The 25,554-nt window shown below is 44.6% G+C and overlaps 1 protein-coding gene across 1 annotated transcript in view; it reads right to left on the bottom strand.

The window, feature by feature from the left end:
- Window positions 1-2,013: 2,013 nt before the first annotated feature.
- The window catches only part of SCG5 (secretogranin V), a 35,011-nt gene continuing 11,470 nt past the window's right edge, over window positions 2,014-25,554 (bottom strand). Inside the window, exons 2-5 of the mRNA XM_066626719.1 lie at window positions 22,948-23,097; window positions 18,696-18,808; window positions 13,138-13,191; window positions 2,014-2,637 (exon numbers count right to left, since the gene is read on the bottom strand). Of these exons, the coding sequence (XP_066482816.1) occupies window positions 2,470-2,637; window positions 13,138-13,191; window positions 18,696-18,808; window positions 22,948-23,097 (485 nt within the window). The 3' untranslated portion in view covers window positions 2,014-2,469. The remainder of the gene's footprint in view (window positions 2,638-13,137; window positions 13,192-18,695; window positions 18,809-22,947; window positions 23,098-25,554) is intronic.

Genomic DNA, 25,554 nt, shown 5'->3' with positions numbered 1-25,554 from the left:
TTGTTCATATGTTAAGAGGAATCAGATGAAAAAGCAAGATTCATATCAAAGATAAAACAGGACTGATCAAGTTGGGTGGTTGGCAAAATGTTGGCACAGAGCTAAAAAACAAAAAAAGAAGGCAGGAAATAAAATGAAGTCCTTGAATGTGAATTATTGAATACTTTCCCCAATCCTTAATTACTCTTCCTGCCCAGAACATGGGGGAGGGTGTCTGGTTCCTTCAGTTCTACAAGGAGAGGGCGAGTCCTCGTAAATGCAGACATGTTACATTAGTCCTCATTCTAGGGTTGAGGATGTCACCATCATCCAATTGAATGAGGTCGGACCACCTGGGCATCCCATTCCATCACTTTACATAACCAGATGAGTTTGGCTGCCCAGTCAATTGGCACATGCCAAGCTCAACAGGAGGTTTGACTGGAATCCTTTGAAATAAATCCAGCCAAGAAGACAGAGAATCCACATAAGGCTCCTTTTGCAATAGTGCTGAATGCAGAAAGGACAAGGATCTCATTGCAGGAGGACATCTCAGCAGCCTTTAGGATGCTGAGACATCCTAAAAGCCTTTGAGAAAAAGAGGGTTAGAAGTGTCCAAAAGAAATGTAAGCCAAAAACAAGGGCGAATGCAAGGACTGTTACTGCCATAGCCTTCAGTGACACTCCTCAACTTGAGCTCTCCAGATGCAATACAGGAATAATACTTGCCTTTCAGGGTTGCTATAAGGATTACAAGACAACACATGTGAATGTTCTAAAGTAGCAAATAAAAGCTCAGGATCATTAATACATGGCAGTATAGCAAGGACTGTTTTCAGCTATGGAAATAAAAATACTGATTGCACTTGATCATGTGTAACCTGTGCACTTGAGGATAATGATAACGACTTCACAATATACGGAGGCGTGTTATCTTTTGTACATATATCTTGTACAAAGGCTTGTATTCTCATCTGCAAACAGAAGGAACTTCCATTCGCATAAGAGGTGGATTTTTGCCAGCCTACATTTAATTCTGTAGCCAACTGTGCCCTATGCAGTCCTGTTCTTGGGGGTCCCCCAATTCCCTGGAGTGGATTTCTGGTAGGCCCAGAAGGATGTTGTGTGGTGAAGATGGTGAGGATGTTTGCTTCCAGACCTTTGTCCTGCAAACACTCCTTAGGAAACAACTAATGTTGGCTCTAACAGAGGGATGTCAAACTTGTTTCATACAGAGGGCCAAAGTTCGCATTCATGGTACTTGCAGAGGGCCGGATGTGAAGCCATTAAGCGGCAAGTGACATCATTAAGCAGATGATAGCCAGAAATAAACACTTTGTTCACATGCAGAAACTAACATACATTGAAGAGAAAATGTGCAAATCTTCTTTTTTTTTCCTTCAAGATATGACAGAGCACAATTATCAAGCTGGGAGAACAAAATTATAACAGGGGCCTGCTAAATTGTTTCCAGGGGCCATATTTGGCCCACGGGCCTTATGTTTCACACCCTGCCTCTAACAGGATGCAGAATTTGTTTGACATGTCAGCCTTCGGACTGTCTCTGCGTGCTTGTGTGTCTGCAGACAAGTCTGGGTCACTGGAATACATATGAAACATCAAAATGTGGACCTTCAGTCATACCTGTTAATCCTGAAATGGGTTTTCTGCTGTATAAAGAAAATATGTGTACTTTATTATTGTTTACCAGAGCATGATAAGAGAGGCAGGTTTCACTTCAGAGGTAACGGAAAGTCAAAATCCTTCATAGTGCCATCTCCCATTCATAGCAAAATGTGTAGTTGCCCCCCAGAAATTAAGACAAGCCTTTTTCTCAAAAACGTCCTGAAACACACTGGTATCTCTGTGCAAATACTGAAGCTTATTTTCAGCGTTTATTAGAATAAACAGCAAATATCTGGACATTTAATATGAATTTGGCTATTTATGAATAAAACTTGGTAAAATAATTATTTCAGAAGTCAATTATACAACTAAAATAGCCATAATAGGAATTTTTTTAAAATCCTCCTCGTTCATGATGTTTCTGAAAAGTCATTTAACTTACATGGATGAATAAAATGATTTATTTTTAAAGACTTATCCAGGTCTAAAGCAAAAACAACAAGAAGAGCCTATTGCCACAACTTAACAGAAGCAGAACTGGGTTTTTGTATCTAGGAGGAAAATGCTGTAAATACTGCTGGTTTTCAGCAACCATTATATTAGTAATAACCATGCAGCCACAACGTGGACTTGAATCACTGATTATATATAAGCATTAGGGATTGAAAAGAAACCTTAGTGCAGAAAGTGAACATTTACAGCACAATCTTAACTAACGCTGGCGCAGAGGGGCCACAAGGCCGCCACCATATCCAGCGCTCATTAGGAGCAGGCTTGAGATCTCCTGGGGGTTGGTTCTTCTGGATGCAACGTTGGTGGGGCAATGCAAGCCTCCCTTCCAGCACTGCCTATTCACACGGTACTTTATGGCACATTTGCGACACCTATTGCCGGTGCAGGGACCGCTGCGCCAGCAGAGCGGGTAAGTAGGATTTCGTTATCAGCCTCTTTATCTTCATCTGAAAAATGTGGAACAGATTTCTTTGCCACAACGTTGTCCAGTCGCTGCCCTTGGAGATAAGGATTCAAACTCTGAAATGAGATTATTTTTATGAGGTAAGAATAGGAAAGAATCAATGGAAATGAGAAGGAACAGTACTCTGTAGCCAGGAGTTAGGGCAGTGGCTCCCAAACATTTTCGACTGGTAGCTCCCTTGATCTACTGGACCATTGTCTGCAGCTGCCCATTAGGGCTACAATCCTATACATTGGTGTTTCTCAAATTGTGGCTCGGGACCCACTAAGTGGGTCCCCATTCATTTCAATATTTTATTTTTAATATATTAGACTTGATGCTACCATGGCATGTGACTGCATTTGGGGAAATGTTACAGACAATCTTGTCTGATCTCGGAAGCTAAGCAAGGTCAGGCCTGGTTAGTACTTGGATGGGAGACCGCCTTGGAATACCGGGTGCTGTAGGCTTATACCATAGTCTTTCGAGACTGAAGGTTGCCAACCATTTATAGACCTGTACTTTTAGTAAGCTACTATGTATAATCTTTAATTACTATGCTACTAAGCTACTATGTATAATCTATGTATAATGTGTTGTCAGCAACACATTCTTCAACACAAAGCCCCAACATAGAGTCTCTTGGAGACATCCAAGATCAAAGCACTGGCACCAGCTCGACCTGATCCTCGCCAGACGCTCCAGCCTTCCCAGCATCAAGATCACACGCAGTTATCATGGTGCTGCCTGCGACACTGACCACTCCCTGGTGTGCAGCAGAGTGAAACTGCAAACAAAGCGACTGTATCACACGAAAAAGGAAGGAAGACCTCGCATTGATACCAGCAAGACCCGGGATCAGAGAAAAGTGGAGGAATTTGCACAAGCGCTTGAGGAATCTCTTCCAGGCCCGGCCGACGCAAACGCATCCAACAGATGGGAACATTTCAAGAATACCGTTTACAACACCGCCTTGTCCATATTCGGCAAGAAGACCAACAAGGTGGCAGACTGGTTTGAAGCCCACTCTGAGGAGTTGACACCAGTCATTGAGGAAAAGAGGAGAGCTCAAGCAGCATACAAGGCCTGTCCCAGTGAGCGCAACCTGCAGGTCCTCCGAACTGCTCGCAGCAAAGTCCAACAGACTGCCAGGAGATGTGCTAACGACTACTGGCTCCAGCTCTGTTCCGAGATACAGATAGCAGCTGACACGGGCAACATCAAGGGGATGTATGATGGTATCAAGCAGGCCCTAGGTCCAACACAGAAGAAAATTGCCCCTCTGAAGTCTGCCACAGGCGAGGTCATCCAGGATCGGGCGCAGCAGATGGACCGCTGGGTGCAGCACTACTCTGAGCTATATTCCAGAGAAAATGTAGTCACCGAAGAAGCACTGAACAACATTGAGTGCCTGCCTGTGCTGGAAGAGCTTGACAGTGAACCAACCCTAGAAGAACTTCACGTGGCCCTGGACTCCCTTGCCTTTGGCAAGGCACCTGGAAAAGACAGCATCCCTGCTGAAGTCCTAAAATGCTGCAAAGAGATCATCGTCACTGAGCTGCATGAAATCCTCTGTCTCTGCTGGAGAGAAGGTGGAGTACCTCAAGACATGAGGGATGCAAACATCATCACGCTGTACAAGAACAAAGGTGACAGGGGTGACTGCAACAACTACCGCGGCATCTCTCTCCTTAGCGTTGTAGGAAAGCTGTTTGCCCGAGTTGTACTAAAGAGGCTCCAGGTACTTGCAGAGAGCGTCTATCCAGAATCGCAGTGTGGATTCCGAGCCAACAGGTCCACCACTGATATGGTATTCTCCCTTAGACAACTGCAGGAGAAATGCAGGGAACAACGACAGCCACTCTTTATAGCCTTCATAGATCTCACAAAGGCTTTCGACCTGGTCAGCAGAGACGGCCTCTTCAAGATTCTCCCCAAGATTGGATGTCCACCCAGGCTCCTCAGCATCATCAGATCTTTCCACAATGACATGAAGGGCACTGTTGTCTTCGATGGCTCCACATCAGACCCTTTTGACATCCGAAGCGGAGTGAAGCAGGGCTGTGTTCTTGCACCAACCTTGTTTGGGATTTTCTTCGCTGTCCTGCTGAAGCAGGCCTTTGGAACTGCAACAGAAGGCATCTATCTCCGGACCAGATCTGACGGAAAGCTCTTCAACCTCTCCAGACTGAGAGCAAAATCCAAAGTCCAGCTGAAATGTCTGCGTGACTTCCTCTTTGCCGACGATGCAGCTGTCACTACCCACTCTGCCAAAGATCTCCAGCAGCTCATGGATCGTTTTAGCAAGGCCTGCCAAGATTTTGGACTGACAATCAGCCTGAAGAAAACACAGGTCATGGTTCAGGATGTGGACTCACCTCCCTGCATTACAATCTCTGAGCATGAACTGGAGGTTGTCCATGACTTTGTGTACCTTGGCTCAACGATCTCCGACACTCATTCTCTCGATACCGAGCTAAACAAGCGCATCGGTAAAGCAGCTACCACGTTTTCCAGACTCACAAAGAGAGTCTGGTCCAACAAGAAGCTGACGGAACATACCAAGATCCAGGTCTACAGAGCTTGCGTCCTGAGTACACTTCTGTACTGCAGCGAGTCATGGACTCTTCGCTTACAACAGGAGAGGAAACTGAGCGCTTTCCACATGCGCTGCCTCCGACGCATCCTCGGCATCACCTGGCAGGACAAAGTTCCAAACAACACAGTCCTGGAACGTGCTGGAATCCCTAGCATGTATTCACTGCTGAAACAGAGACGCCTGCGTTGGCTTGGTCATGTCGTGAGAATGGATGATGGCCGGATCCCAAAGGATCTCCTCTATGGAGAACTCGTGCAAGGAAAGCGCCCTACAGGTAGACCACAGCTGCGATACAAGGACATCTGCAAGAGGGATCTGAAGGCCTTAGGGATGGACCTCAACAAGTGGGAAACCCTGGCCTCTGAGCGGCCCGCTTGGAGGCAGGCTGTGCAGCATGGCCTTTCCCAGTTTGAAGAGACACTTTGCCAACAGTCTGAGGCTAAGAGGCAAAGAAGGAAGGCCCATAGCCAGGGAGACAGACCAGGGACAGACTGCACTTGCTCCCGGTGTGGAAGGGATTGTCACTCCCGGATTGGCCTTTTCAGCCACACTAGACGCTGTGCCAGAACCACCTTTCAGAGCGCGATACCATAGTCTTTCGAGACTGAAGGTTGCCAATATATGTATAATCTTTTAACAATATAGTAAATGGGACTTATTCCTGGGTAAGTGTGGGTAGGATTGCAGCCTAGGATTATTAAAAATTTTACTGCTGGATGATGTCACTTCCGGTTGCGACATCACTTCCAGTGGGTCCTGACAGATTCTCATTCTAAAAAGTGGGTTCCGGTGTTGAATGTGTGAGAACCACTGCTATACATTGTATAGGGCAGTGGGTTTTTTCAAAGATTTCACAGCTTGTTTCCATAGCTCTCCAGGACGCCACAGACAGTTTGGGAACCACTGTCTTATGTTAGGTTACAACTTATGCAACACAAATCACAACATACTATTAAAGCTTCACAAAAATGTAATTTTAGGTTATTACATGTTGTTAAGATGGAAACTGTGTAACATGATAAACTCAGGGCGCAATCCTAACCAACTTTCCAACACGTACTGCATGTGGCACGCACTGCATCCTGCAGTGGGGAGACAGTCAAGGGGGCCTCCTCAAGATAAGGGCATGTTTGTTACCTTACCTTGGGGTTGCACTGTGGCTAGGCCAGTGCTGGAAAGTTGGTTAGGATTGCAACCTCAGAGATCTAACTAGTAATAAAATATGCATATGCCATTTTACAAAACAACTGCATGTAAAATTTCCAGCGTACAAGTCTCATCACCAACTTGTTTATGCACAGAAGTCTCCAATTGCCTGTCATCCCTCATTTGCAACTCTACTTCAGCAGCATAAAACTGAAAGTGTATATACAAGATAGGTTCCAGTAAAGTAAATCATCCAACTTCCAGGCTCAAGGGGCAGACAAAGTCCTAATTACCAAGTCCTAAAATATCTCAGATTTTTCTCCTCTTCTTTTTTTTAATTAACCATAATACCAAATGTTACCAGAAGGCACCAATCATCTGTGTTCTTTTTAGAGCAAGTCACCCAGGAGAAGACAAGTGTCACCTATTCAGTTTCGTGCTCTTCTTAACGAATGTCTAACATATTTTCCTCTGCCTGTAAAAATGTGTATGTATACATCTAAAAAGAAACCTTCATTCTGAGCATGCCTGACATTTTTCCCCCACAGGGCAAAAAGGTGCACACAAAATATTTGATCTCATTCCAAAAGCCAGAATTTTCCTGCCCTAATGCCAGCCCGGAAAATGCCTCTCAGAAAGGGATGGGAGCAGTCCCATATGGTACTCATACATAATAGCAGAGGGCTATTGAAATGTTAACCTTTCCAGCTCTTCTCAAGTACTTTCTGGTAATTGGTTTGTTTTTTTTAAAATCTGGTCCCTCCAAGATAGGACACTGACAGTAAGAAATACTGTAGCAATCTCATTGAAAGCTTATAAAAGCTGCCTTCTACTATCAACTCTGTGAGATTAAATACTGTGAGTCATCAGAGCAGTATCTCTATAGAGGGGCACTGCCGCCCCCAGTAAGTAAACAAATCCTTTTTCACAGCAGCAGCACAATCCTGGGGCTGCCACTGCCCTGCCCTGTCCTGCAGCAACTTACAGAGGTCCCAACTCTCCCAGAGAATTTGAGAAACTGATTTATATAGATGTTTTTATTTTTAAGAGTGTTTAAAATATTTATTACAGTTGTCCTAGCTACAGCTTTTTGAGGCAGGTCACCATTTTCTCTATTTTACTGATAGCAGAGCCATTTACCCAGAATTGTATGATGAGTATGCCAGCTTTATTAGGGATGATCTAATGATCCTTTGCTAGCATTGATCTGAAGGAATGCAGGAGGCACGTCAAGCCTGAGACATGGGCTCATGTTATTTATTTCTCACATTTTTCTGCCACCCTTCCGCCATGGAGCTCAGGGTGATGTACATAGTTCCTCCCCAACTTTTGTCCCCACAACAACCCTGTGAGGTAGGTAAGGATGAGACGTGGTGACTCAGGAAACTTCATGGCTGAGCGGGGACTTGAACCTGGATTTTCCAGGTCTAAGTCCAGCTCCTGGACCACTACACACCCTGGCTCTCAATATGGTGGACACTATGATCCACCCTTGATTCACCCTGCCCTGGTCCCCACTCCAATTCACCCCCACTGCTGGCAGAATCCCCACCAGTGATCAGTCTACATGGAAGCACTGGCAGTGCTCAGCTATCTAGTCCTTGCACCAGTGGTAGCACTGTGCAGACAAACAGCTAGGCAAGGGCTATTTGGCCTATACCGAGTACCCTTTTTGTAAGCTTCCCAGGGGGGTATCCCCAGTTCAGCCTGACCACTCATGTGGTAGAATGACACAACCTCCTCAAGATGGTATAGGTCAGGGGTCTCTAAACTTTTCGGCTGAAGGGCCGCATCAAGTATCTGGCACAGTGTCGGGGGCTGGAAAAATAATTAAATATAAAATTTAAATAAATACATTAGAGATGGAACTTAGATGAATGAATAAACGGATGGGCTCAAATGTCCAGGACTTCTCCAAGCATAAACACAGCCCAAGAAATAAAGCACACACTTAAATGGACCCCCATTCCCCCACCCCACAAGCACAACTCCAGTTGTGTTTGGTCAACTGGGCCAGAGGCTCTCAGGGGATCAGAGGCTGGCCGCGGGCCGGATAGAGGCTCGCCGTAGGCCGCATCTGGCCCCCGGGCCGGGGTATAAAGACCCCTGGTATAGGTGATAGCTATGGTGTGATGCTCCAGCCTAATTGTGAAGACTGCTGTGTTTTCATCATAAAGGTCCCCTGAGTCAATCAGGACTAGGCTCTTTGTGATGAGGTGTTTTTTTCCAATGAGAATCTGGGTTTGGTCCAGAAACTGCCAGAGCAGTTGCTGTTTGGTTGCAAGGCAGCATCATGTTTGTGCTTGTGATGGACATGCCGTACTGTGACTTTGTTGCAGGGCTGAAGTAGCTCTTTCTCTTCATCATCTGGGGTTTCAGGTTGGTTTACCACTCCTGGGTAAGGGGAAAGCCTCAGTGAGGGAGGAGTCCTGGGCTGACTTAGGGGTCTCCCAGCAGGGTCTGTCCACACCTTACCTAAGGAGGAGGAACTGAACCTGTTCACTAGCATTCTCTTCTGAATGTAAGAACTAGCTTTTCGGTCTAGACCTGGGGATCATGAAGAAAGGTTGCCAGAAATTCTCAGATTCAGACCATAGGACTGTTCACACATGTAAGTGAATGGAGAACGGCCTGGTGGATAGAGCACCTAGCAGTCAATGACTCAGGGCTCAATCCTATCCAACTTTCCAGTGCTGGTGCAGTTGTGCCATTGGGGTGTACGCTGCATCCTGTGGTAGCGGGGTAGTCACTGGAGCCTTCTAAAGGTATGGGAACATGTGTTCCCTTACCACCAGGCTACATTATAGCTACACCAGAGTTGGAAAGTTGGGCCCTAACATCTCTCTCCCTGCGTCAACCTTTTAACTAGAAGTGAACAAGGAAAAGGCAGCTCACATTGCCACCATACAAATTTAGAGAGGCTAGCTGGAAGGAAGCCTCCTTAAGAAAACCTCCCCCAAATGAAAAGTAGCCCCCAATTCTGGGGAATTCCCTAAGAATCAAACAGCAGTGGCGAGTGTGTGGCAGTTTGTGACTGAAAAAATAACATATGAATTCAAAAGAAAGGAAGACCAGAAATCCTGGCTATCCACACATCCTCAGTGTTTTACTCTTTTCTCATTTGTGTAACAGGCTTGTAGCCCCACAACCAGGCACTCAATGAAGAAAGAGATATGGACTGATGAGCAGCCTCTCTCTTAGTCAGAGAACTGGGACGCAAAGGGTCCTCTGGTTTCTTTGCTGTCTCACATCAGTTCACATGGTCCTTGCAACATTATTGATCTGCTGCATTGTAAATGACAGCAACATGTTCTGCAAGATATACTATAGGAAGAAGGTTGCAAGAGGGGAGTAAGTGGCATCCAGTATCCCCTTTTGCTGAAATCAGAGAGAGCCATTACCCCAAAGCAGCGGTGCTTAAACCCCGGCCGGGAGGCCACATGCGGCCCTTGGGGGCTCCCAATCAGGCCCGCAGGGAGCCCCCAGTCTCCAATGAGCCTCTGGCCCTCCGGAGACTTGCTGGAGCCCGTGCCAGCCCAACAGAACTGCTCTCAGTGTGAGGATGACTGTTCGACCTTTCACCTGAGCTGTGGGATGAGGGCTTCCTCCACTACTTGCTGTTTCACGTCTGTGATGCAGCAGTGGCAGCAAAGGAAAGGTTGGCTACTGCAAGACCGTCATTCATTCACATAAGTTCCATCCCTAATAAATTCATTTATGTAAAATTATTCAAATTTTAAATGTAAATTAATTCTTTTATTCCCCTGGCCCCTGACACAGTGTCAGAGAGATGATGTGGCCCTCCTGCCAAAATGTTTGGACACCCCTGCCCCAAAGTGTCAACCTTAGACCTACAGCTTTCCTTGTCGATGTGGGGGATATGACATCATAGAAGCATGATGCCGGCCACGTTTTGGTCCCTTCTATGGCTACATCAGCCCTGCCATCGCTTCCTGTATCTGGAGGGACAAGCCCCATTTCACATCTCATGGCATGGGTTCTTTGGGAGTGCTTATGCACTTGGAAGACAACTCTCTGCAATGCTCAGCTCTGGTTCATTTCTGCTCATCAGTGAGTTGGAATTCTAACGCCTGTTATATCTTTGTATCCACTTGGTGCCAATCCCATTTGTCAGAAACATCTTTGGACTCACTCTGCTCTTTGAGCAGCATTTTGAGCAGGGGATGAAATCCGGAGCCTATCAAGAAGCCCACCATCTCAATTTCCTGATGCCCCAGTAGAAGATGCAGCTGGATGTCTGAAGCAGGTCCCCCAGAGGTGGGCTAAAGAAGATTTGCCATGAAGTCACGACCAACCACGTCATCAAATTTAGTATTAGAAAGAAGCATTTCAAAGGCTTCTGGGGTGCCCACTCCCTGAGTCAAACTCCCAGGAAGATCAGATCTGCCATTTGTCCAGCCTCCAAGCATCATTGAGGCACACCCAGAGCTGGTACCAGCTATTTTGTGCCCTATGCAAGGTTCACTACTTTTCTACACACAGTGTGTGTGTAAGCTGTGGATACTTTGAAGACTATTCAAAGACTAGGTAGGTGTCCTAGGTAGATGTTATAGGTGGTATATTGTCAGCAGATGCAGCCACAGTCATTACCCATGCACCCCCTAATTAACTAATAAATAAAAAACAAACAGTGGGGTTTTTTTTGTTTTAAATGATTACTGAATTTACAGTAAATGTTTGTGTTAAGGAAAAAAGCATATACAATGCTTGTTAATGTAGTCTTTAGATCAGCCATTTTCAACCTGTTTCACTGCACACTGACATTACACTAAAATTTTGAGGGCACACCATCAGTTTTTTGACAATTGACAAGTTACACCACACTGCCGGTGGGATGGGGGACTCACATCCCCAATGGACCTACAAATAAATTGCCCTGCCTCAAACTCCTGTGGCACACCGGTGAACCATTTATTGATGTGCCATTGCACAGCAGTTGAAAGTACACATTGAACAATTCCATCTGAATACAGCTAGCAGATTTACATGCCATAGTAATTTCCACTGTGCTATGAATGACTCCTTAATGTAGAGAAGGGGTGTCCAAACTTTTTGACAGGAGGGCCACATAATCTCTCTGACACTGTGTCAAGGAAAAAAAGAATTTACATTTAAAATTTAAATAAATTTACATAAATAAATACATTAAAGAGGAACTTATATGAATGCATGAAGGTCTTGCAATAGCTCAAGGTCTATAAAAGGCCTTGCACAAAGCAAGGCTGGTCTTTCCTTTGCTTCTGCTACTGCATCACAGACGTGAAACAGCAAGCAGTGGAGGAAGCCCTCATTCCACAGCTCACGCAAGAGGTCAAACAGTCACCCTTACGCTGAGAGCAGTTGCGTTGGGCCAGTGCAGGCTCCAACAAATCTCCAGAGGGCCAGAGGCTCATTGGAGACTGGGGGCTCCCTGAGGGCCGCACTGAGAGGCCTCGAGGGCTGCATGTGGCCCCAGGGCCGGGGTTTGGACACCCCTGGTGTACAGCATAGAAAACCCCTTAAGGTAGTGTAGGATTCCTTAGTGTAATGTAAAAAACTACAATTAAAGCTTTCTGGGAGCCCAGAATACCTACATAGAAAGGAGGCTGCCTGCTGCATCTCTGTATGATTCACAGCCTTGCAATCTTTCAATCAGCCTCTGTGGGCACTAAAAATGCTGCCAATATTCTGCACTGCTTGTGAATCAATTTCATCATGCCAGAGGCAGGAGAATTAAGAACATAAGAAGAGTCCAGCTGGATTAGGCCAAAGGCCCATCTGGTCCAACCTCCTGTATCTCACAGTGACCCACCAGATGCCTCGGGAGCACACAAGACAACAAGCGACCTGCATCCTGGTGCTACTCCCTTGCATCTGTCATTCTGAGGTAGCCTACTTCTAAAATCAGGATGTTGTACCCATCATGGCTTGTCACCTGTGTGAACATTTTCTTCCAGAAATCTGTCCAATCTCCTTGTGAAAGTAGACGTCATCACCACATCCTGTGGCAAGGAGTTCCACAGGCTAATTACACGCTGGGTAAAGAACTATTTTCTGTTCTCGGCTCTTACTCTCCCGACGCTCCATTTTAGTGGATGTCCCCTGGTTCTGGTGTTGTGTGAGAGGGAAAAGAACATCCCCCTCTCCACTGTATCCACCCCCTGCATAATTTTGTATGTCTCAATCATGTCTCCCCTCATGTGCCTTTTTTCTGTACTGAAGAGCCCCAAATGCTGTAGCCTTCCTCAGGGTGCCAACCATTTTCCTCATAAGGGAGGTGCCCCAACCCAGTAGTCATTTTGGTAACTTTTTTCTGCACCTTTTCTAATTCCACTATGTGGAGTTCCACAATTATCTTCCCCCAGAGGAGAAATGCATTGAGTAAGGACTCATGGAGAAATGTAATGGGGGGGGGGCTTCTTTGGAAGTTCTTATTCATATATTCTAAAGGCCAAACTACACATGGGCAGAGAGTAGGTGGGTTTTAATCCTGCCACCACCAGCCCCCCACATCCCCTCCCCCCCACTGTGGTCTGCAGGAACTCATGAATCCTGCTATGATTTACCCCAGGGGGGGGGGAAAATCTCTCACTGGGAGCAATGTACCTCAGCTAACAGAATTTTTGCAAACCACTGACTTACACCAATGGAATTCTGTAAAAGTTATACTGCTTATCACAAATATTCTCTAGGAGCAAAGAATAGGTCCAAGTTTTAAAACAGATATACTAGTAATAGCAATTCCAACAATCTCATTTTACTTTGCATTCCTGACTAATCCTACACTAAGGCAGGCATTAAAATGAAAAACAAATTGTGTTCAGAAAATTACCCTTTTCTTTCTTTTCGGTCCGCCCTTCATTTTCTCAAAGAGTAGGTTCTTATTCTGAAAGAAAGGGGGGGGGGAAGTACGGATCAAATTTTGTAACCGTTCTTTTCAAGCAAGACTTTGTGCCATGTAAATATTCGCATATGAATATTTTGGAACGAAGTTTAGGAGAGAATGTCATGTCGTTTGAGAGATAAACCACAAGAAAACACTTGAATTACTGCAGCTATTAATAAAATATTTTGCTATTCTTTAGGGATACTCAGTGTCATCAACCATTATAAGTACAGAAATATACAGTAATTGCAAGCTGCATGATGGTTTTAATCTTAACTGTCTCAATGAGGGGAAGAGTCAGAGTGGAAAAATAGCTCAATGGCAAAACACATGTTTTTGATTCTCATCGTCCCAGGTTCAGTCCACAGCATCTCTAACTACAGATATCTCAGATAGCAGAGATGGGGTAGATACCTGAGAGCGCCACTACCAGCCAGAGTAAAATTCTGTGGGCTTGATGGACCACATTCTTGATTCAGTATAAGAAAGATAGACACACCATTACACCTACAGTAGGCCCTCAGAATTCACTGGGGATCCATTCCAGGAACCCCCATGGATTCTGAGTTCTGCATACAGTGAAATCTGCAGGGGGAGTGCCTGTCGGCAAACCAGAAGTGCCTTTTAGAAGCCTCTGGGAAAAGTCACCTCCAGGAAATCTCTGAGGCCCTCCAGCAGCAGGCTTGGTACCCAAGTATATTTAAATCTGCTGATGCCAAACTTGTGGTGGTTGTCTGGGGCAAAACTGTTTGTTTGGTTTTAAATGAAGCAGTTTTTCTGGATAGCTTTCCATTCTTTAATTACGGATTATTCTTTAACACCTTTTAGAAATGTTTTTTATCTCAGCTCTATATTTTATTCAAGTTGTTAAGTACTCTCTGAGCAAAGAAATTCTGGTCACAATCCCTTCCTTTCGCTAAATGGAACCTAACGAGCTTTCTTTTAAAATTCTATTTGGTCTAGACATTTTTAATAGAGTGAAAATTTAAAAACTGCCAAAGTGTCTTGGCAGACAGAAGCATGGTATCAAAAGAGAGAGTGCGCGCACACATGACTGATCACTATGACCACAGGCTGTATAAGTGTTTCCACATATTACTATATTTCATAGATTAAGTGAGCTGAAAAAAAGGTCTGGAACGTCAGACACATGCTCAACAGATTGTGTTTCCACTGGGATTGTAGTGCAGGACCAAGAAAAAAAATGAAGAAAATATATTAGGAGGGAGGTATATTTTAAACTCTGTCTACTGAATGTGTTACAAAATAATGTTATAAAATAACTGAAGCAATAATGTCAGTAAGAGAGAGAGAGAGAGAGAGAGCATGTTTCAAAATAGTCACCTCTGAAATGAAACCTTGGTTGATGAGAAACAAAATGCTTTAAAGCCCATTTCTACTATTAAGCAGCGCCAGTCTCCTGAGTGCTGACCTGGCAATAGCTGTGGCAGATGTCCCATAATGCATGCTGTGGGGGCCGAGAGAGGAAAGGCGAAGATTGGGAGGCTGGCACCAGTCAGCACTGGGCCTCCGAGCCAATGGGACAAGCACTCGAAGCCCCCAGTAGTGAGATGAGTGGCAGTGCTGAGCGGCAGGGAGGTTTTCTGGGAGAGGGGGAAGGTGGGGAACAGGTGAAACTGGGCCAAAGGAAGGGAAGCCTGGGGTGATTCAGGCCTGGGAGGAGGTGGGGATGGCAGCAGAGGCTGCTGCCCAATCTTATCCCCACTTCTGGGCCTTGGAGCCCTACATGGGCTTCCTCATTTCTGCGCCAGCTAAGTAGCTGGCACAGATCCAAGTAGACGCATATGGGCTGCTGGGGCCTGACAAGGGCTAAGCCTCATTTTACTTGAAGAGCAGGAGATGACATCTGGCTGCCTCCTTGGTCCTGCGGGATACAGCAGCAGCCGTTTCAGTACTACAGAGCAGTGGCCAGCATAGGATTGGACTGTTGGAGAGTTAAAATATCTGTGCCAAATATTTATCTGTTTGGTATTTTTCATGTCAATTTAAACCCACAATTCACAAAACAGCTTTTGCCTGTCCTTAATCATTTCATCTGAGTTTTGCCACAGAGACAATGAAACAGAGATAGCATTAGCCAAGAAGAGACTTTTTTTTTACTACAGTAACTTGCACAAACCCGCATGGGGGAAAACTTCCGTTTAAACAGCAGAAGTATACATTATTTCCTCCAGGAAGCAGTACATTACTTACACTCTCTTACATTATGTTACCTGAACCTTCTTTTGTTTCAAGGTTTTTGGATTTTTTTATTTTTTTCAAAGCTGCACTGCAGTTAAAAGTTGGATTTTCAGGCAGAAGAAAAACTCAGCTCAACTGCTTTGGCTCAACAAAGATATTTTGTTTTGTCTGTCTGAGATTATTTTAGGACCATAACTAAAGTTTAAATATAATAGACAGTGCAGATAAGTTTACGAAATCGGATCTCAAACACTGTTCGTGCAAAAGACGTACAGCATATCCCATAAGTTACCCCAGAAGAACTCCAGCTTTGGTTGAGATTCTAAACATATTTTTGTACCTCTCCAAACGAAACAGGAATTAAGAGCACTAGGTACATCATAGGACTGGATTCGATGGACAAAATTGAGCTTCAGCCTACAAACACTCAAAATGAAAGTATAATCTGGAAAATACATATAGAAGTGCAAAGAGCACCTAAACTTCCATGAAAGGGAATGATATGAGAGTAGTTTAAAGTGCCTACAGGTGGGCCTGAGTTATCCATGGATTTCGTCATCCATGGTTCTGAACCCATGAATTTCTGTATCCACAGGAGTTCTGGGAAAGGAACTTCCATGGATAATGAGAGCCCCTATATTTAACAAACCAAAAGTTTGCAGATTTTGGATCAGCAATGATTCTTATCTGATGCATGAATGTACTTTCAAAATTGCTATTTCTGGCTTCAGGTAGCACCTGCAGCACTCCCACTATACACAAACCAGCCAGTTTGTGTTTCCATCTGCTCATTGACAGCTGTCAAAAGGGAAGCTAGGGCAAAAGAAAGGCAGACAGGCTAGCAGGAAAAAATGGTTTCATAACCCCCAGGGCTTTTAGCTCAGTATATGTTGTATTTATTCTGTCACTACTTTTTAGTGTTATTTCCAATTCCATTTTAAAAAATTTTTCATTCTTAGAACACAAGAAAAGCCCTACTGGATCAGACCAACGGCCTCTCCAGACCAGTACTGTGTTTCTCATGGTGGCCCACAAGCAGGACTGAAAGCATATTTCTCTCCTACCACTGCTGCCTGCAACTGGTATTCAGAAGCATGATGCTGCTGAACCCAGAGATAGCACATAGGTTATACCTGTACAAGTCATGATGGCTAATTATCTGCGGATTTTTTTTCACCCACAGTTTTATCTCAATGCAATAAGGACCCTTTAAATTGCAAGGAAAAACGTCCCTTTACTCAGTGGTTTAAAAGCAGCCTCACTTAACATTGTAGTGTGGGAGAGCAGCAGAAGGCAGGCAATCACTCTCTTTCCAAGCATTTAGAACAGCTCAGTTCTCTCCAAGACTCCCCCCAGTGCAAATGCAAAAATGCAAATCGGAAGTGATAATCACTTGCTCCAGGAGGAACTTGTGCTCTGGGTGAAGGGAGGGGTCACTTGCCTTGGAGTGAACTGAGCTGTTCTAAGAGCCTGGAGAGAAACTGATTGATTGCCTGCCTGCCACCACTCAGCCACATTACAATGGTAATCAGGTGTATTTTTAAACCACTAAGCAAAGAGACATTGTTTTTTAAAATGGATTTCATTTAGCACCCACAGGGGTTCTGGAAACAGAATTCTCACAGCCTACAGTCATTGATAGACTACACATTACTTTGTCCTCCATGTTATGTTGTAACAAATTTCCAGCATTTGGAATTTCTGACCTGCCCTAAGGTTTAAGAATCATGCAAGGGCAACTCTCTGATTAAGGTTATAAAATTAAAACTAGATCAGTGGTGACTGAGGAATCATTGTCTTGTAACTGCAGGAAGAACAAGCATTTCAGAGCAAATGCATTTATCAGTAATGAGCATGGAGAGCTTTTAGGTTGTCTTCAGCTAAACCAAAAGCTCACAGCAGCCTAGGAATGCAGCTTTTTAAATATTCCACAATCACAAATTAAAACCTATCATGGTTGGCAACATACATACAATCCTTTCATGGGCTGCACTGCTCGAAGTCATGTTCCAGCAGTTGCAGCCCAACTTATGGTGTCAAAAAACGTGATACTCGATGACAGGGGTCTCCAAACTTTTGGCCAGAGGGCCGCATCAAATACCTGGCATAGTGTTGAGGGCTGGGGGAAAAAAAATTTAAATATAAAATTTAAATAAATAAATTAGAGATGGAACTTAGATTAGCGAATAAATTAATGAATGGGCTCATTCACTCAATCTCTCTGGCCCTCAGAACAGCCTCCAGAAACAACCAGAGCACAGCTCTGCTCCGGTTCCATTGAATGGGCCAGAGGCTTTCAGGGGACAAGAGCCTGGCTGGGAGGTGGATAGAGGCTTGCTGCGAGCACATCTGGCCCCTGGGCCGGGGTTTGGAGACCCCTGCTCTATGGCATGCTGTTGCCGAAAATGGTGAGTCGCACCAGCCAGGAGCGTAGCCAGAGGGAGGGTGACATGGTAAATGCAGGTGCAGCAACCTGGGAGGTGCAGCAATTCCCTGTGTAAGCGGCACATCCCAGTTGCTGTCGGAGCCATTCGGGCAGCAACGACAATGCACATTGCCCTATGCATTGCCATTGCTGCTCCGAATGGCTCCAATGGTGACTGGGATAAGTCTCTTACACAGGAAGTAGCAGTGCCTGTTGTACTTACCATGCGGCTCCCCCTCTGGATATGCTAATAGTGCCAGCTGCACAGCAATGGGCTTCCTGGATCCCCCAGTGCCTGTGAGTGAGAAGAAGGGGAGGGCAGGGAGGAGGAGGAATGGGGCATTTTGTGGGAGGAACTGGGGGGGGCGTGCTGGGGAGGGAAGGGGTGGATCCAGGAGCAGTTGTGCATGCCAGGTCTGATCCCCTCTTGAAAATCTCTCCACCCCTTTTCCCTCTTCAGACACACACCAAAATGGGTGGCGTATGTTCGAGGAAACACATAGGCGGCCTGGTGACTTATGCAGAGGTAAGTAAAAATGATTTGTACTTACCTTCCACCTGCTTTCAGGTCCCTTCTTCCCCCCTACTCCACTAGCATACAGTGTATGCCTTCTTGGCATAGCTGCCTGACATAGTGTGGCAGAGGATAAGATAGAGCTCTCATTCATTCATGATTTTCAGCAGGTGTGGCCTGGTGGTTGAACAGGAGGCTGCTTGAAGAATGCTAAGCAAGTTGAGTTTTGGATGGGATACATAAGTAACAAGACATAATTTAGATCCAGAGATCTACAGCAAGCTTAGCAGTGTGGCCTTTTCTTGATAGCACATTCAACTAACTCAATAGTTATTTGGACATTTACAAAACAGACTTACGCACCCATTTGCCCAAGCTGGGAAAGTCATGTTCAGGATCAAAAAGGTGCTGATGAAGCTGGTATTCTTTGCTGAACTGTGCTGTATCTGGGGTGTTTTCAAGGCATCCATCGTCAACTGCAAAAACATTTTGGGAAACCTGAGAGACTGGACAGCTTGTAAAATATATATCAAGAAAACTACATCAAAAACATGTTGAATTAATTTTATTATAGTGGATATTCAAAGATAGCACAGGTGTCGTGGAAATAATGCTCTTAGAATATTTTGAATCAATTCCTATTACTCCTTTGAATAGAAACAAAATAAAATTAATTTCTTCACCAACATCTTCCTGCAGGGTTATAGGTTAGTGTACAAATGCAACCACCAATGCTGACATATTTAAGTATGTATATTTTGTATGTGTGCTAACGCTGCATTCTTCCTTCCACTTGCCCAAAGCAGGATCCAATCCCCAGTTTTTCTTCCCAGGATAAGTTGACCTCTTTGTGTACATGTGGACGCACACATTCATAGGTATTCGCTCCCTGGCCTGTATATGTTTGTACATATGCAGTGTTTGTACAACGTAGTGTTTGTACTTTACAGCATGTGCACAACATGTGCTCAAGATTAAATTAGATGAGAATGATTAAGATACATTCAAGGTTAGACCATATGTGTAGCTGGATGCAGCTGACTGAAAAAGTCAGCTAATGTAGGGAAAACATTATTTTGTTAGCTAGGGCATAACTACTGGATGTAGCACAGAATGCAATTTAGGGATTATTTCCACAACACTACTGTGAGGAGCCTGTGAAATTTAAAAATGAAATGCAACAAGATTCTTTTAGTCATGCTAGTGAAATTGATCTCTGAGTCAACAGTGGGTCAGCGAATCATATCTATAATTTTAGGATAATTAATTAGCTGGAAGTGGAATTCAGATATTTAGGAGGCACTTTCTTAACCTTACAACAAACTGAAAGCCACATAGATGGGAAAAGGCTTCAAAACCGCCCCACATCTGACCTCACGCCTTCCCTTGCTCTTTGTCAGTCCAATGTTTTGTATAAACAAAATGGTTGAATTAAGATGAAAAATGGATTGAATAGCTATATTAGCCACACCTCATCGCTTCCAGACTAATTCATGATTGTGAGAGCCATTGTGGACTCATGGCTTTTAGAGTATCTGAATCTGACAATTCTGCACGTGAACATAAGAAGAGCCCTGCTGGATCAGGCCAAAGGTCCATCTAGTCCAGCTTCCTGTACCTCAAGGTGGTCCACAAGACACATAATACACAAGATAACAAGAGACCTACATCCCATTAGCACTCCCTTGCTTCTGGCATTCTGAGGTGATCTACTTCTAAAACTAGGAAGTTGCACATGCTCATCAATGCTTATAACCTGTGATGGACTTTTCCTTGAGAAATCTGTCCAATCCCCTTTTAAAGGCTTCTAGGATAGACACCATCACAATGTCCTGTGGCAGGGAGTTCCACAAATTATATGCTGGGTAAAGGTGTTAGGAAACAGAGAAGTCTGGAAGCCAGTCCTGGAAAAAGAAGGAAGCCATGATCCACCAATCTCTATATTAATCCAAGGAAGGGTTGTGGCTACAAGAGGGGCCCCATTCGTGACTGGTTTAGGTGTCAAAGTGCTGGAATGAGGTCAGTACATCTTGCTGTGAAAACAGCAACTAAAAAAGCCATGTCTATCACCAAGCCAGTCCACAAACCTCACCAAGGAAATTCACTAATAAGTTTAACATGCAATATATTTTTATAGTCTCTACTTGGGCACAGATTGGAGGTTATATTTACATCTCTGAAAACCGCTTTCCTTAGATACTAGTAAGATATAAATCTGTGCTCAGAATGTATCCATAAAACAAGGAAGTTTTAAATGGACAGCAGCAGTTTCTAAGGAATGCTATCAATTTTCATATCTGGATGCATCATCTTTGTTGAACAACAACAATTCTTTTGGCTGTAGTTTTAAGTCAATGCAGAAAAAAAGGCTCCTTTTAAAAAACCATTCTACTGGAGTCATGATTCCAATCTTGACATCTTAACCACCAGCTGAAAGTATTGGGGTAAACAAAACAACAGAAGTAGTATATCTAAAGAAAAGAGAAATCCAAATTTATATTCAGGATGACAAAAGAGCTGTGGAACAAAGGAAGAATTCAATGCTATTTCTAGGGAAAAAAATTACACAATAGTTGTCTCTTGTTCTGCACACCACAATGGTGCATTACAAGAATGCAAGCCACTTGGAACATGTCAATTACATTTCCTGTCTTCTAGCTTTGCCTCAGACCCATGGTTACAATATCTGTGTGGGTGGAATGACAGAAGAATGACAGAAGAATGAGAAGGGCTACCCAATCCTATGCTCCCCCAAAACCACTCTGAGGGCACACAGGATATGGAAGGGGGAGCCCGACCAGTGGAAGAACCCAGATGCCAGCACAATTCCATGCTGATGGACTCTTATCATTGAGCAGGAGTACTCAGCTGGGTTGGAGATGCAGGCAGGACAAGGAGTGGCCAATGGCCAACATATCCTATACTGTGTCCAGACAGCCTCCTTTCCAATAGCAAAGCACAGGAAACACATCACAGTACATTAAAGCCCCTGACAGGGTCACCAGACTTTCAATGATAAGGTGTGTGGCACAGGCCTCAGTTCATGCACATTTAGAGCACACACTCAGGGGCATTTTGGTGAAAGACACAATGCAGAAAGAGCACTTTGCACACACAACCAGCTCTCCTCAGAATACAGTAGGTTTAGTACACTGTTAACATTCCCCTCCTCTGCTGCTTCATTACAGGTAACCTTCCCCAAGAGGACTCCACACACAAACACCTGGAACCTCCACTGCATTCCTCCAACACAAGGTGCAAGGACAGTGCACCCCACACAAGGGTGGGAATTCCATGCGTTAAAGTGTGAGTGCTGCATATATTTTTCATGCCTTGACTTCCCCTTCCGCCACCCTTCAGTACTGTCAAATGTGTTTCTGCTATAAACTACGCTGCTGAAACATACCTTTCCCCCCACAACAGCCAATAGCAGCAAGTGTAAGCTCCCTGTTGGTGAATGCTAGGTACTCCAACCATTGCTTCCGCTGGCTAAACACTCATTCTGTGCCTTTTTGTTTTTCAGGATCACAGCACTGATATGGGGCACAAAAGTTATTATCCACAGAGTTCACTACAGCCCCGCCATAGGGATAAGAGAGGTAATGCCCCAGGTACTACACTCCATCCACCAATAGGGTACCACTGAATGTGTGCACTCAATGAGCACCACTTGCATCTATAAATACTGGGTTGCATTCTGATCAAGAGAACATGTTCTACTGCTGTCTATTCTTTGCTACTTTCTCTGTGTTTCTCTTTGCTTTCCATAGGCAGCTGTCCCACAGGGGAAAGGGACCCCCCATGTGCCCAACTATGCAGACCACAAGGGAAGCCCACAGTGTGCCCGACAGCAGTGATCAGGCACTTTATGTCAGAAAGTGACTTTTTTATCAGGCATTTTATGACAGAATGCCAGATGCAAGGGAGGGCACCAGGATGAGGTTATCTGGTGTGCTCCCTGGGGCATTTGGTGGGCCGCTGTGAGATACAGGAAGCTGGACTAGATCCAGTGGGGCTGTTCTTATGTTCTTATGATCAGTGTAATTCCAGCTGTTCCTCTGTGAGGTTGCTAACCTACTCATTCTAGAAGGAACTGCCCTGCTTCCTGCTCAGTTAATCTCCCTCTAGTGCAGTGATTTTCAACCTTTTTTGTCTCAAGGCACACCATCAGTTTTCAGACAACTGACAAGGCACACCATGCTGTTGGTGGAGGAATCATATCCCCCAATGGTCCTATTAAAAAATGACTCTCTGCCAAACTCCTGCGGCACACCTGGGGACCATTCGTGGCACACCAGTGTGCCATGGCACAGTGGTTGAAAATGGCTGCTCTGGTGTGCAGGCTCCCTACTTGCGTGTTGTGTTCCTGTGTTAAGCAAAAACCTCTTCCTCTGTGTTAAGAAAATAAAACTACCAAAAAACAAAGATAATGGGCATGCCCCCCTTACAGAGAACTGTGGGTGAGTGAAACCACAAATACTGGAGCCATAGATAAGGGAGGGATGCCTGCAACTAGGTAATGATATAATTCCAGAGACGATTGCATTATCAGACTTGCAAAGCTTGTTGCACTTCTGTCCAAAAAGAAATCAAATTCACGAGTCCATCAGCTTACCTGTTCTTCCAACTGGGCAAGGGTTTGGAGGATCCGGGTAACCCTGATCTTCACTGAAATCTTTAGGTACATTGTCACCTGTTAACTCGGCTACAATATTGGGGATATTTCCATAAGGACCCAAATGCTGCAGACCTTCATGCGCACCACCTAATGAAGATGGAATAATTAAACACATCTTTTTGACAATGTAAGAAATGTTTTGCATTCTGTTTGCTAAAGAACAATAACTTAAGATGGTGATTTCTCTCTCTCCCCCCCCCCCCGCCCCAATAGCAAGAGGTGATTATGAGAGAATACATTACCTTCCTTTAGGTTTTCTTTGTATCATTCCTGTTCCATCTCCTCAGGAAACTTCTTACTCTGTTGTTGCCCTTTCCCTGCCATACCTGAACCTGGTAATATGCATTAAAACTGGCCTCAAATACCACCTCATTCCAGGAAGAATTGTTAGGAAGCGCAGAATTTTTACATCATAGGCACCCTAAGCTACCTTTATCAATCTGAGAAGGCTCCCTGAAGCTGGGGTAATTGTCTAGTCATCCTGATCAGGATTCTCATTTTTCTACTTAGGACCAAATTACGTGTAACATTAATTGCATCATAAGAGCTGACTTTTTTTTAATTTTTCTAAATTGCCATGGGAACCTGATCTGGATCCGGCAAAGTAGTGCACTTTGCCTTCGTCACAGTTCCAATCCAGATGGAGCCTCTGCCCCTGCTCCCTGCTGCCCTGCTTGTAAAAATGTACATTGGTGTCAAGGGCAAAGAGCAGCTTTAGGTGGGTGAGTGTGGTCTGGATCAGGACCGTGATGGAGATAAGGAGTTAATGCCCCTTTCCCCATGCAATGGTCCTGAACTGAGCTTCAAAAGCTGCTATTTAGAAGCTAAGCAGGGTCAGGCCTGGTTAGTACTTGGATGGGAGACCACCTAGGAATACCAGGTGCTGTAGGCTTATACCCATAGTCTTTTGAGACTGAAGGATGCCAACCAAGGGGGGTACAGAAGAAATTTAGAAAACGAAAACCATGCAGAGTTCAAAGTATACACATAATGTCAGATGTAGTTTAGTCCACAGGACCACAATTTAAGACCCAGTTCTATACGCTGATGAAGTAATGAACAGATGTTCATAGCCCACTTTAGAAATGGGCTATGTCAGATGCAAGGGAGGGCACCAGGATGCAGGTCTCTTGTTATCAGGTGTGCTCCCTGGGGCATTTGGTGGGGCCGCTGTTTGATAAAGGAAGCTGGACTAGATTGGCCTATGGTCTGATCCAGTGGGGCTGTTCTTATGTTACAGCAGTGCTTTGCAAACTTTTTAGAACTAGAGCCCACTTTTTGAAACAACACTCTATCAGAACCAGTGGCGTAGCTAGAAGGGGTGCAAAGCACTAAGTTTTGCAGTCATCTGGCTATGCCACTTATCAGCTATGCCACGTATCAGGACTCACCTAGCTTTACTAGACTTTAAAAAAGAAGATCTAGAAAGAAATAATATTTTTATTTACTTACAAGTGATATTTTTATTTATTAGCAGAAGACTTTATCCATTTCTCTTAATGAAGAAGCCCTAATGAATAGTCTTGAGGGTCTTACAGTACAATCCTATGCACGTTTACTCAGAAGTAAGTCCCACTTCATTCAGTGGGGCTTACTCCCAGGAAAGTATTATAGGATTGCAGCATAAGTTATGTGACCCACTTAGTCCACCTGCCCCCACTACCTGACATTGACAGACCTGAAAAAGAAACACACCAGATGAAATACCCTCAAAAATTTATCTCACTATATTTACACAAGCTTGAAAACTGCAGGAGCTCAGCAGTTTGCAGGGCAATTAGCAGCTATAAACAGCCTCAGGGCTTGAGGCAATTACTTATCTGATCCTTCCATCACCCTGTTTTCATTTGAAGCTCTCTGGGACCCACCAGAAATCAGGTCACGACCCTTCAAGTGGATCCTGACCAACAGTTTGAGAAACACTGGCTTAAGGTACAGCTTCATGAGTTGCAATTGTTTCAAGTTCACAGTGTCAGGAATGGTGACATTTTAATGATGCCTTACACCAGTGGTGCCCAAACCCCGGCCCGGGGGGCCACTTGCAGCCCTTGGGGGCTCCCAATCTGACCTGCGGGGAGCCCCGTCTCCAATGAGCCTCTAGTCCTCCAGAGACAAGTCTCCGGCCTGATGCAACTGCTCTCAGTGTGAAGACGACTGTTTGACCTCTCACCTGAGCTGTGGGACGAAGGCTCCTTCAACTACTTGCTGTTTCACGTCTGTAATGCAGCAGTGGCAGCAAAGGAAAGGCTGGCCTTGCTTTGTGCAAGGCCTTTTATAGGGCTTGACCTATTGCAAGACCTTCATTCATTCATATAAGTTCCATCTCTAATGAATTCATTTATGTGAATTTATTCAAATTTTAAATGTAGATTAATTCTTTTTTTCCAGGCCCCCAACACAGTGTCAGAGAGATGATGTGGCCCTCCCGCCAAAATGTTTGGACACCCCTGCCTTACAGTAACCCAGAATAGGTGGTAGCCTAGGTCAACTGCCATGCCAGCAATAACTACCAAGTGAGTCTTGCCACAGTAGCCTTGCCTGCAC

This window comes from Tiliqua scincoides, chromosome 1, assembly GCF_035046505.1.
Source record: "Tiliqua scincoides isolate rTilSci1 chromosome 1, rTilSci1.hap2, whole genome shotgun sequence".
In the NCBI taxonomy this organism is placed as follows: domain Eukaryota; kingdom Metazoa; phylum Chordata; class Lepidosauria; order Squamata; family Scincidae; genus Tiliqua; species Tiliqua scincoides.
This window is presented reverse-complemented; position numbering and strand designations above follow the sequence as displayed.